General features: G+C 35.6%; 1 protein-coding gene across 1 annotated transcript in view; it reads right to left on the reverse strand.

Moving 5' to 3' along the window:
* KMT2E (lysine methyltransferase 2E (inactive)) overlaps positions 1-13,825 on the reverse strand; it is a 64,343-nt gene that overhangs the window by 26,426 nt on the left and 24,092 nt on the right. The window contains 6 exon segments of the mRNA XM_082309453.1: positions 1,217-1,255; positions 2,527-2,699; positions 7,099-7,157; positions 8,215-8,295; positions 10,056-10,285; positions 10,626-10,737. Of these exon segments, the coding sequence (XP_082165579.1) occupies positions 1,217-1,255; positions 2,527-2,699; positions 7,099-7,157; positions 8,215-8,295; positions 10,056-10,285; positions 10,626-10,737 (694 nt within the window).

The raw sequence follows: 13,825 nt of genomic DNA on the forward strand, positions 1-13,825 counted from the left end.
AAATATAAAGAACTCCAGCTTCCATCCTATAATACACAGATTTGATTTTCCCCTTTCAACTTCAAGGGTCATGCTGTATCTTTTTTCCACTTCACATCTTACTAAACTTTACTAATCCTACACCTACTATATTAAGGTTATGACTCTAATGTTACAGGCTTTGCACAGATCATTTTTCTCCCCTTATCTGTTCCTCACTAAACAATTTTCTTCTGCAGTGCTTCTGATCCTTTCACTTTTAAAGAAAGTGCTGTTGTACCTCCAGACCTCACAAGCAGCAGCCAGGCTGCAGCCAACCAATGCTCCTTACGGACAGCAGCAGCCAACCAACGCTCCCTTTTCTATCCACCTGAGCAGAGACACTATTAAACATTAATAAAACATCAAGTAGTTCAACAATTCAATTTACCTGTTACTGATTACATTTCTTTTGTGCATCAAGACAACCACACACACAAACAGCATTAAAAAAAGCTGTGATGCTAAGAAAACCATGAACACACACAATGGAACCACAGAAACACCATATTCAAAAAGCACAAAATAGAGATTTTCTTTCCCCATTCTGTCTTCACTATTGGCAAGTCACATCTTATACATTTGAAGTGTAAATTGTGTCCCTCTTGTTTTTATATATCCCAAGGATGAATAAACTATGGGAAATACCTAGTTTTCCCACCATGCATATTTTTATCTCACAGAAAATTTAAAGACTGCTATAACACTTAAATCTTACAAAGCAGACACCCAACACAATTCCTTAAACTATGCCAGCATTAGCGAGTAGAGTCCCATCAGATGAATACATGGACGTATGACAGAGCAGAATCGCTAGTTTAGCTTTCAAATACAATACAGCCATTTCATTCCTTTGCTGCTTAGAGCTATGAAAAGCTGGAGCTACTAAGTTCAAATGAGGTGTGCACTCAACTTTACTCCCTTGCACAGCACAAACGAGCCCTAATTCCTCCACTGGCTCTTGAAAACCAAGTATTCTCAGAATAAAAATTTACACTATACTATTTCGGTTAACTTTGCAGGACATAAAGATGTAGTGCTCATACCTTAATTTAAAAGTACTATGACGCGTATGTATTACATTAGTTATCAAGAGTATTTTACTGCTTAATGTATAGCACCAACTGCATTCTTGACGCTTCATATTACTTAATGTACAATTAAGGTTTAAAACAAAAAACAAACAAAATCACATTACCTTTACTCGTGAAGATTTCCTGGATCCTTCTCGAAATGCCTGAAACAAAGTTAGATATTTATATTCTTTGGAGGAAATACAAAATCTCTTAAGGAATTTAAAATCTATTAATGAGTTAAAAGCTTTTCAGTGTGGACCATTCTCAACAAAACATGCAAGATGATGACAACAGAACAAACTACACTGAAATCTCAAGGCGGCAAGAGCTTACATCTCTCAAAATATATTTTAAAAAACAATTCAGCATTCCAAGCTAAGTGCATACTGGATGTCAGAGCTAGTAGCACAGGTATGCTTACCCTTCCCCTACATTACAACATGACCCTCTAGAATTTCAAACTTCAAGGCAAAGTAACTGAAAAGTTACTTACGGAACACCCCATACTTATCAGGTAAATCTGTAAATTGCCCATATCCTTCAACACACTATTTGTGGAAAGAGGGGAGGGGGAAGCAGGTCTCACAGATGTCCTATAATGTTAACTTCTTTCAAAAGTCTGTCATTCTACAACAAAACCTCATTCTTTAAATCATCTCGCACAATGTTGGGAGAGAACAGAAGAATATGTGGTAGTAAACTTATATTCAGAACCATCCATTCAAAAGGAAACATTTTACTCAAGATTTCCAAAAAGATATCAGTAACCAATTTAGACTTCTAGTTTTAAAGGACAAAATTCTCATCAAAGCCAGCAAAACTGAACTGCAGAAAGGAACTTGTTAGTTTAGGAAATTCCATGTACTTTACTTCTTCACATATATTACATTTGTCTTCACATGTATTTTATTGCTTATACCTGTAGCTAAACAGTATAATGTCAATATCCTGTTTACCAAAGCAGCTTAGTAGCTAACTTTCTGACAGCACACTTCCACACAATTTCAACTCAAATAAATGGACATGAAGTCACATCAGGACAACTGACAGCAAACATTTCTGAACTTAAAACCACCACAACTGAAGACTTTCAGGCACAGAATTCTTCTTTGGGTATCCAAAGTCTGTTCTGCCCCACTTCTAACTGTACCAAGTGGTCTAGTAAATGCAATTCCTCCTTACAAATTCTACCTCAATTATAAAATCGAACTTTCATGGCTAGTACACATTAACTTGAATTAAGGGGCTGGGAGGAAAAGAGGCAGGGAAGACTGTATCATTTACTGCAGAGTATTACATTTCAATCTGAACACAGGTAGTAAAACATTATGAGTAACAACAGCCTGATCTTTAAAACGAATGTCTCTTGGCAGGAGATGTCACATAGCTATAATTTATAAGAGTCATAAAAAGAGAAATTACATTCACTCACTTTTTTACATTTTGCTATGTTCTGTTCTTTCTCTCCACTTTTTTTCCTTTTCTTATCATTGACTTTTGTAACTCTTGTAGCAGTTAAAGTAATTGTAGTTGGTGTATGTTGAAAAGCAGTATACAGTTCCACGGGAACCTCATCACCACTCTCTGTTGCGCTGGTATCCCCATCTTTAAAACAAAGAACATTCTGTAAATAAGCAAATACTGTAGAAAGAATATTCACTAGTTACTCTACATCTGCTTTTAAAAAACAAAAATGTGTACTGACAAATGCTTCAAGCACTCACATGCAAAATTCACCAACAGTTGCAACAGTATGAAAACGAATGACCAATGAGAAGCTGGTAACAGATGTTTGTAATGCCAAGTAAGAAAAAGATACCAGATTAATTCCATTGGAATTATGTTATCATAGTCCATTATAAGCAAAATTAGAATCAGAACAAAAACGTTCAAAAAAATATATTTGTTAATTCATTCACTTATGTATAGCTTTTACTTGTAACATGGCTTCAGGGTTCTCTCAGATGACTGTGTTCTACAGGGGATTAAAATTAATGACTGCCCAGCATTTCTTGCGAAGCCCTATTAATCAGTCATGTGTAAGTTGTAATCAACTAGTTCAGCATCAATTTGCAGTGTCAAGTGCCTTTTTCAGGGTAAATATGTCGCTTTAGCCAAAAGCCTTCTCTCCTCAAAATCCCCTAACAATAACATTCTGCTACTCAGGGAAGAGAAAAGGGAAGTCTATTTTACTCGTTAAAACAAGATCACACACAAACTGACAGATATTTTTCCTTTGTGCTGTGTACCCACAGACCTAAAAGCCAAAGCCTGAAATTTAGCATACATCAGCATTTATGTCAGACAAATACATTTCCTGACCTGAAACAGGATTACCCTAATTCTGTCAAGATGAAAGGCTGTGAAGTATGGGGAGGATTGGAAGAGAGATGGTGCACGTAGATAGGAGACTGCTGTTCACATGTGCTCAGTACAGACTTCTCAGATTTTAGCAGCTTTTCCAAATATTCTGCTTTCAGTAAATATACTTCACACTAAGCAAGACTTTTTCTGAAACTGCATAGAAGCAGGCTTTACAGATACTTAATGAGAGCAGAGGAAACATTCCTTCTGAGCTCAGAAGGATGTTGCTTTAATCAGTGCTCTCAATGGTTAATTGAAACCTTCTTTACTAAATAAAGAACTCCAGCTACTGGTTACTCCGGATTTCTCTTGCTCACAACATTCCTTAACAGGATTCTTCTGTGCATAGTAAGCAATCCAATTTTACCATCTTGGTTGTTCTTTTGAACAATTTATTAGGCACATAATTATATTTCATACATTAGGAGCTGATGATGTTTTTCACATTTGTTTACATCTCTGCTGGGACTATTTTCTGAACTACGATTAAAAAAAACATATAGAAAGATGAAACGCCTAATCGAAGAAAAATGAATAGCAGAATAACCAACGATTGAGAAATGAAAACCTAAGGCCCTCTTGAAACTTTAAATGTTTGTAGTCCATACACTAGTGCCTACAGAATCATTATGTCATAGCTGAACACCTCCTCCTGCCCAATCCCCCCTCAAAAACCCGACAAAACACTGTCTTCATTCGGGAAGCAACATTTCAATATTGTTGCCGACACTGTGCCCTAACTTACTGTAAAGAATAATTACCTCAACTGAACATGTAATTACAGAGTGTTGTTTTGAGACACTCCTTCCTAACCTACATAACCTGCTTTCACTTTGGAGAGCCTTAGTAAAGCACACTAAGTGAAGATTTTTGCATCTTGGAAGGCAAGATACAAACTCTCCAAATCTCACAAGAAGTTATGGGCCCAGACTCATTTCCCCATATGCAGCAAGTGATTTCATCAGCACCAATTTCAAGACCAGACAGCTTGAAGCAACATCCTTGAACTTGTTACACATCTAGATATTGTATCTTTTAAAAAAAACCAAAAAACCACCCCAACAACAGCAACAAAAAAAAAACCACCACACAACAAAAAGCCAAAACCAAACCCAAAGTGTCCCGGATGCAATTGACTAGGGGCTCCACTGAACCATAGCAAGCAATCCAATGCATGGGAAGTACACCAGAAGTACGCTCTTATACCAGAACAACAAAACCAACACTACCACATACAACCACAGGCCCCAGAACAATGGGCTATAAATGTTGCCAGGAAAAAACATGATGTGGTTACGCACAAAAGTTTAAGACTCTCACCAAATTTCATATGATGTGAGATGTTCACTTAGAAGCTCTTTTCTTGAGGCAAACCAACTGATCTACTACTTGCTCCCCACTGTTTAGCTCTGGAAGCAACATGGCTAAAGCAGCAACTCTTTAGATATCTTTACCATAAAAAAATATTATACCGTATCCTCATATCTAAATTAAAAACCCTAGTATACATAACCTTAAAAAAAGTCCTAAATATATACTAACTCATCAAAGAGCATCCAAATAATGCAATCTTACCTTTAATCAAACACCTGTAATTTATTACTAAGTTACAAGTAACATTCTGCTGCGGTTGAATACTTAAAACATTTAATAGATACATTCAAATTGATGCCACTTTTGCTTTTCCTACTTGGAATCATCTAGGAAAACTGGCCATTTTTACTAATGTCTCATGGTACACAGTTCATACTCAGAATTACTTTAAGTCTGATTGAACCATGTAATATCAGTCAACATAAAAAAAGTGCACTGAGCCAAGCAAATGTATTGGCTAAATGAAAGCTAACTAGAGATGCAAGCATACATTCATTTCAAGTTACGTATTATAAATCATAGTAATTAATATTGCACTTCAACTGAGTCTTAAACAGGATTAGAATTTGGTTTTTGTTTTCCTCTCTTTTGATACTTAAGATTTACCATTTAGTATTTACTTTCCTATTGAATTCATAGAACAGATTTAAAAGACTGATCATCAGTATTAACAAGGGTGGAACACTAACTTCAAAGGTAAAATCTCTTCAGCTCCTGCTAAGATTCTGACTCTCTCCTTCCCTTAAGTTTACAGTAAATGATCAGATAGTGTGGCTACAAATCTGAAGAGATGACTTAAATAGCTCAGACCATCAACTTCCCCTATCCTGTATGTAAATTCAAGTTCATTCTCACAATATCATACCACTTAGTGAACTCATTAACTCCAAATGAATTATAAATGTACTTGGTCTATTACTTCAATAGAATCAGCAAAAATTAATTTTAAATTCTAAAAAAAAAACCCAAAAAATTTATATCTAGCAGGTCAACCAAAACTTTACAAAGTAAGTTTGGTTTTGTTAAAATGAAAACAGACAAAACGAAAAATTATTGTAGTGTTCTAAGTAAGTCATTAATGCCTTTAAGGGACTTAAGGCAGCTTAGCACTGGACAGCAGAAAGCGTCAACCAGGCCAAGAAGCACTATTAAGCCACACGCGCTTCTAGGCCACATCACACACTTCAGAATTTTCTGAAAGCAGATGAAGTAGGCAGCAGGACCTTACCTACATGGTATTTTTTAAAGAAATCCTAACACGCACATACACACACACTTGCACATACCCCAGTACTTCACAGACATGATTTGAAAGTAAAACATTAAGTTTAGGAGGATGACTTCATCCCAAATTATGACTTTTGTAATAAAGAGCTTGAAAGTATCACCTCTCAACCAAGAAACCCACGACAAGTTTTGGTAACGGCTGGACAGAACTCCTGACAAGTGAGGCCAGCTGAGTTTTGAAATTCCGTAAACGGTAGGAGAGCTAATTTCATAAAATACAGAGACCAAAATAGGTACTTGCACTACAAGCCTCATCTAGTTATCAAAGGGCAAAAAACCCTCAAAACATCATATAATTGTATTACCTAAGTTTAAAATTTTTCTCATCATCAAAACAAACCCCAAAACATACCAATACACACACCCACATCTACAGCAAACAAATCAGAATTAGGATTCCCTCTCAAAACTATGCTAGATTGTTTTAAATCTCGGTTATGTAATTCTCAGAGACAGGAATATCACCTGCAATAGAACAGTTTAAAGAGATTAGTATGAGGATATGAGTAGTCTATAATATGAAGGAAAAAATTACAGAGCTGAGAAATAATTTTTTTCTGAAAAGAAAGTAGGCTCAGTTACACTCTCTTATCACAGAAGAAACCCGAACTTTTTCCGTCTTATCATCAGTAGCTTACTCTGTAAGTAGTCTAGTTACTATAAAAGCTATATTCTGTAAGTAGTCTAGTTATTATAAAAGCTATATTCAAACTTTAACAATGTTCAAACAGATTTAATTATTCCACAATGATAAGAAAAAAGGTAGTGGTGACAACCTTTAATAAAACATGTGGAACTACAACAATTCTGATATAATGTTACCTCAGTAATGACAAAGTCAAAGGCATTGATTTACCAAACTTTATATGCTGAAGGCTATAAAAATTGCAGGAACCATGCATACACTCTTAAGTCTATGCAGTTGATATATACTTATTTTATAACCTTTACTAAGGAAAAATCTTTAAGCTTTACTCACCTGACATATTCTCCCTTTTCCTTCGTTGCAACAGCACTGCCCTTTCTTTATCTAAACTCCTGAAATTAAAAAATAGATTTTATTCCATTTTTCACACTTATGCATCAATAGATCTAAGTATTACAACAGACCTTTTCATAGCTACCATTTTCCATTGACTATTACAGAATAAACAGTAGACTAGCTGAATGTTTAGATACTTAGAAAAACATCAGTTGTGCACTGTTCTGCTCTATTTTAATGCGAAGCACATGCAAGTATCCAAATCACTTGAAAAGATAACAGAACTTGACAGCTCAGAAGAAAGACTGACAGTTGGTCCATGGATTACAGGTAAGCAGGCATTAAACAATTCTGCAGATTCTTCAAAACAATCGTCACAATACAAAACAAATATTCTATGACAACAAGGTCCAAACTATTTCTCAGAAATAAAAGTATCATTTATTAGTATTTAAAGTGTTCTGAACACACATGTCTTTTATTCACTGTTTAATTAACAATCTGCAACATAAGTAACAGGTAGCATTTTATCCTCTACATCACAGGACAACTATGACAAGAGTCTGGTATAATCTACCTACCACAGAGTCAGAACAAAATGCCCTCCTTGTCATGTCGTATGACTTCAAGTTTGAGAGGGGCATACAAATGCTCATTCCAGAGCAAGGAATCCTCCAAGTGAGCACTGTAGCATATTGGAACGAGGCCATAAAAACAAAAGACACTGAGAAATACTGGGCGGGGGGGGGGGCAGCTGACCTGAAAACACTGCTGTTACAGGGTTCTCAACATATAACTGCCATGAAACGAAATATGGAATGGATTGTGTATGTACTGGTCAGCCTGAGAAAGAATCCAGGAATCACTGCTGTTTCGATAAGCGTTTTAAGGGTTTATCCCTACTGCCCAGTGAGGTGAAACAATGACTACTGTGAACAAGGGAATGGAGACTGGTAAGATCACCTGCATCAGAAATGTAGCGCCTTTAACCAGAATTGTCAGGATTATGCTACATGGTCTGTGTTTTATCTGTTGGTTGTTCCAGTACCTCCTCTTTTTATATTTGCTTCTCAATCTAGCTATTTAGAGTTCAAAATCAACAAAACTACTCACCTTGGTTGACAACGTTCACACAGATATATGTCAGGAATATGCTGCCTGTCAATCCCCATGCAGTCAATGTGCTGCCAAACACTTTAAAAAAAAAGAAACAAACACCTTTTTAAGTACAGTTTTTAAAATTCTGTGCATAATACATATACACACACAGAGAGAACGAGCCATTCTTTTTTTCATCATGATCTTTACTCAGATTGAATACTGCCTAAAACTACATCTCAATCACTGTCTTCGCCACCACTCTGCTAGCTGATTTTCTATTCCACTGATCACTGTAATTCCAATCTTGTGGCTGTCTCCTGGTGTCTCTCTCTGCTTCTTTAGACTCATTTTCCCTCTTGGAAATTTTTCTCTAACACTGGAAATAAAAAATGGTAAATTATCACAATAGAGAACAAAATAGAGACAAATACCCTCAGCAACAAGACTTATGCTTTACATGGTAACAGGAGTTTTGTTTTTAAACAAAAGGATTCCATTTCCTTCTACAAATATATACATAAAATATGATTTTTCTTTTTCTACATAAAAATATATATACACAAATACATGGTTCTATTTACTTATACATTTTAATAAAACATATGAATATATGTTTTTATACATACACCCCACATGACTGGTAGCACTGTTGTGCAGCATAGGAAGAGCTTTAACTGCTTCCCAAAGTCAGGGAAGAGAGGCTTCTTACTAGACTGAAGGCTAACCTAGGACAGTAGTTCATGCTCATCCCCACATTGCTAGAAGGAACTGCGACACAGAAATCATTGTTATCTTCCCACTTGCGAATTTATCACAACTCTCTAACTCCTCACAGAGAATCTCTTCTTCAAAAGAAGCAGACTCTGCCTAACTGGTGACTGCCTACAGCTCCACTGCTGAAAGAACATCTAAATACATTTCAAAATAAGGGAAAAGGTTATCAGAATCAAGGACCATCAAAAATTAATAACAAGCTTGTTACGTAAGCAGACAGAAGAATGGAGCTCAAATTAATATTTTAATTAGTCATAATCATTTTAGAAACAACAATTTAATAAATTCAGCAGCATTCATTAAGCATATTGAATGTAAAAATACAGGGTAATACTGAGTAAGTTCAGAAACATGAGATTTGGCTTCTCCCGTTAAGTGTATCAGCTCTAAAAATTTCTAAGCTCTTTTTTCCAAGTTCGAGTATTTAATAGCATCCGCTTATTTTACTATGATAAAGCAGGTGCTTAAGCATGAACACAGAAGTTTAAACATTTAACTTTAGCTTCTCTGGTAAGAATCTAGGTTAGTCTTTTCATAGTTATTACAATTCTTAAAACTATGTTCTTTGAAAATTAAGAGTTCTTATTAGGAAGATCATGCAGAGAAATCAATATTTGAGAAGTTTCTTTCAGATTATTTTGCATCCTGCAAGTTCCTTGATTTACATATACATAATTTACCAATATACTTTATTACTCAGTACACGCAGATTCAGAACCAATCCCTAGGTCTTTATTTCACCCCATTAACAAATAACATGGACAAAATACCAGAGAGATACCCTTTTTAGATGGGAAAAAGATATACCCTTATTAAGCAACAATGCACAAGTAAAGACATGAACAAATTAATGAGTAGTCAAGACAGACTGGAATGAAGTATAATACACTAAAATACTTGCTGGCCTTAACCAGCTACCTTGCCTATTAGAAAGCTATGCAACCTTCAAACACTGTTTTGATGGAAGGAAATTTCATATGACTCAACATAACTAAAACACCATTTAGTTACACTTACTTCCAGTGCAGCTTGGAGGTTTAAGTAATTTTTACCTTTTAAATTAATTTAATATTCATTACCTGCATTTGTCACAACAGATCATATATCCATCATCATGTGTAAAGCCACAAATGCATCTGGTAATATCAGTTCCGTAGCTTCCATCCTCTGACGTACTGATGGTAGTAGCACTGGAGGTTTCATCAAAGTTGGGAGTGGTAAATATGCCTACTTCATTCTTGCTTATAAGCACTGATGGAGGAGGAGAAGCTGGAGGCGTTGGAGGAGGCCGAGCACCATAGTTATGGTCCTAGATTTTTGTTGAAAGAGAAGTTATACCTCTTAAATATTCATACATTGATGGTTATTTAAGCCAAAGCATAAGAATTCACTTTTTAAAGAATTTCAGAGACTTATTTTTAGTAATAAATTTTTTTTCTGTAATTGCTCATTCTTGTTTTTTTCCTTCTCAAGTATGTTTTACATACAAATGCACTATGTTCTGAATTCTGCTTCTAATCAACCATCTTTAGTCAACTTACCCAACTCCCAATAAGATATAAAAATGTAAGCATGAATCAGTTTTTCCAGTTAAGAACAGCAGATTTTACATTATCTATTTCATACAGAATACTTAGCGTGAAACTTACTGCATAGGGCAAACCAATGTAACTGTGTGAATGCGAGCTGCTGGTATACAACTGGTGCGGATAACTGTTCGATTTTTCAACTACCACAGGGCTAGCTTCTACAGATTCTGGTCTGCAAAGCAAAAGACAGAAGAATAAATACAATTAATACGTAATTTATATTAATATATTACAGGTACTTGTTGCACTACTTCTAATTAACTGCCTGCTGTTCCTGTTTAAAGGAGCATATGGGGGTAGCAGAACAAACTCACAGCCCCAACTGCCCCCTCACCCCAAGAAAAAAAAGGAAATCCAACCCTCCTCTTTCATTTAAAATTAAGCTTCTAGAGTGGCAGAGAACTTATGCCTCTGTAGAGTTACAGAATTTTTCTTAAAAAATGCATGCTGAATCACGTGACATAAGCTGCAAATCTGGGACAGAAAAGTGTGCTACACACTTCGTCAGGGAGTCATCAGTCTGTATGCCTAAGTCTACAGAGTTGTAACAGAAGCTGCAGAAAGGACTTCAGCTTAATTATGATGAAAGATAGAAGCAGTAATTCAGAGAGCTGCAAACCGGTATCGCCCTGCACTGCCACCAATCCTATTCAATTCTGCAACGACATCTAGTGGTAGCATTAGTGCACCAACCTCAACCACCCATACGAACCAGAAATCATAAGTAGGGCAAATCTATCTAAAAAGGCAGTTTATAGATTTATCTTTAAATATAAAGAAAAAAAAATAAGAAAGACTTGTGAGAGGTTTTGTAGTGAAAGGCAGTGCTTTAATACACAAAACTATGGACTAATCCACGACATGAAAGACAAGAAAGATAAAGGAATACTAAAACAGGAAGATCTTTTTGAGCACAAGAAATTATACCTTCATTACCTTTTCTCAGCAGTTACATTCCTGTGTGCATACAAGCATATACACACTCTCATGACTGAGACACTTTTAGTCAGTACCTGGTAGCTTTTTCACTGCAGCATATGATTCAGTCACACTAGGACAAACTTCAATGAACCCAGAGTAACCTGAAGTTTGTTTGTTTTTTTTGTTTTTTTTGTTTTTTTTTTTTTTTTTGGGGGGTGTTGTTTGTTTGTTGTTTTGGGTTTTTTTTTTTGTTTTGTTTGTTTGGTTTTTTGTGGTGGTTTTTTTTTTTTTTTTTTCTTTTTACATTGAAAGGCAGGGCAGAATATCATTATCTAAAGCTGAAGTGGCTTTTGACTTGCATCACAAATCAAGCCTGGTTCATTTTTCCAATTTTAGTTTTATTATGTGTGAAATCTATTTCCCATCAAAAATATTTTAATAATTCCTTGAACTGATTTTTTAAATAACATTGATATTTCTGAATCTTAAGTTAAAATAGAGGCTTTTTTGTTATTCCATGAAGCGATACTAGTTTGATTTAAAAGGACATCACCAACTTACATTTGTTGGTAACATTTTTTGTAAGAATATAATTAATCATTAGCTTTCTGAAAACGACGTACAGTATTTTCACATCTACTTGAAAGTGTCCTACTAACATTTTGGTGGCCCATTTCTTTTTACTAGCTTTTCCCCATGTGAGGTTACTGCATGATAAAATTGTTTAAAAAGAAACACTAGTTAAAAACACTACTGGGTGAACACTTTGGTTTCTACAGTCCAAAGAAAAAATGTCTTTTTTAAAATGTAATGTCTAACAGTCACCAGCTGCATTTTTTTAGAGAGTGAGCAAACACATGAGTGCACAAATCATGTGAAGTACTAACATAAGAAATACAACTTCTGACTAGCATGAGACAAAAACTGACTCTGGCAACGCTTGCCCTTCGTTACCTCATAAACCCAGAAAAATCCTCATGTAGTCTCTTTACACCACTTCTCAACTTGAAAATAATTTTATTCAGTTTGTTAGAATTATCTTCTAGAAGCAGCTGAGAATTTGCCAGGTTCATCAAACTCATGATTAAAAAAAACAAAACCCAAACCCAACACAGAAGTTGGAAAAGCTGTGCCTTTCTAACAGATTTGCCTTTACCTATTTACTGACATAATGCATTTGTGCAGTAATCATACACCGTTAATGTCATCTAGCTAATACTTCCAACAATCTAGCCAATCAAAATGCCAATGAATGAGGCACTGACTATCCATCCATCATGGCTAGGACAGAAATTAACTTATCTTTCTCCAGTTCAAGAGGGTCTTGATCATTGTATTGCTTCTACTGCTCTTCTTCAACATTTATTGAATGGGACAAGCAGTAGCACGGTTACTCTTATTCACTATGCGTTCAATGCTTAACCTAGGTCTTGTTTGCTTCAGTATGTGGAAAATACTCAGTTTTCAGAGCAGGAAAGCTTACTGATACAGGTTGGGGCAGGGAATTCAGGCACAATCCATCCTTCAGCAATGCCACAATTAATTTAGGAGAGTTTCCTTCATTAAAGATAAATATTACCACAACCTAAACACCAGCTACTTCAACATGGGAGCATTCAGTGAAAGATACCAGAAGGGAAATGTCCTAAAAAGAGAGGTCATGCATATTCCATCAACTGACTACAAAAATTAAAAAGGTATTCTAAATCTCTTGCAAAATATGAGACAATACACCCTACTCCCTAGATCTATTTCAACCTACTCTAGCAATTTATAAACCACTTAAGAGAATCAAGTTTAATATTTAGAGGCACAGCAGTTGTGGGAAGCAGGAGCATTAAGCTTCCAAAAACAATACAGAAAACCAATGCATTTATCCCCAACTATTTTAATACTCATAAAACAGATTCAGAGTACAGGGTTAAGAAGGAAAAAGCACAGCTTTCTCAAGCATGGAAAGCCAGAAAAACGGTGGGAGAAAATTAGGTGAGACACAAGGGCAATTAAATCTTTGTTATTAAAAAAGGTTTAACACAAATACAAAATTAGAGCAGAATCAGCTTTCAGCAAAGCTTTTTTCAAATGCTTATCCAGGGGGGCCACAGATATTTTAAATTATAACATGCTCACCAGAGCTTTGAATGTAATCGTTATTGTTCCATTTATCCACTCAAATGTGACACTGGGGTGGGGAACAGTGTAGAGGAGATTGAGAAATAAGGGAAGGAGGTGGCAGAGTATTCACTGAAGCTAGAAATTAATCATCATAGGTTTCCTTTACAGTCAGTAGAAAAGTGATATTCATCCCATAAGCAGTACAGAAAGACTATCATTCCTCC

This window comes from Platalea leucorodia, assembly GCF_965183815.1.
Source record: "Platalea leucorodia genome assembly, chromosome: 4".
Taxonomy (NCBI): domain Eukaryota; kingdom Metazoa; phylum Chordata; class Aves; order Pelecaniformes; family Threskiornithidae; genus Platalea; species Platalea leucorodia.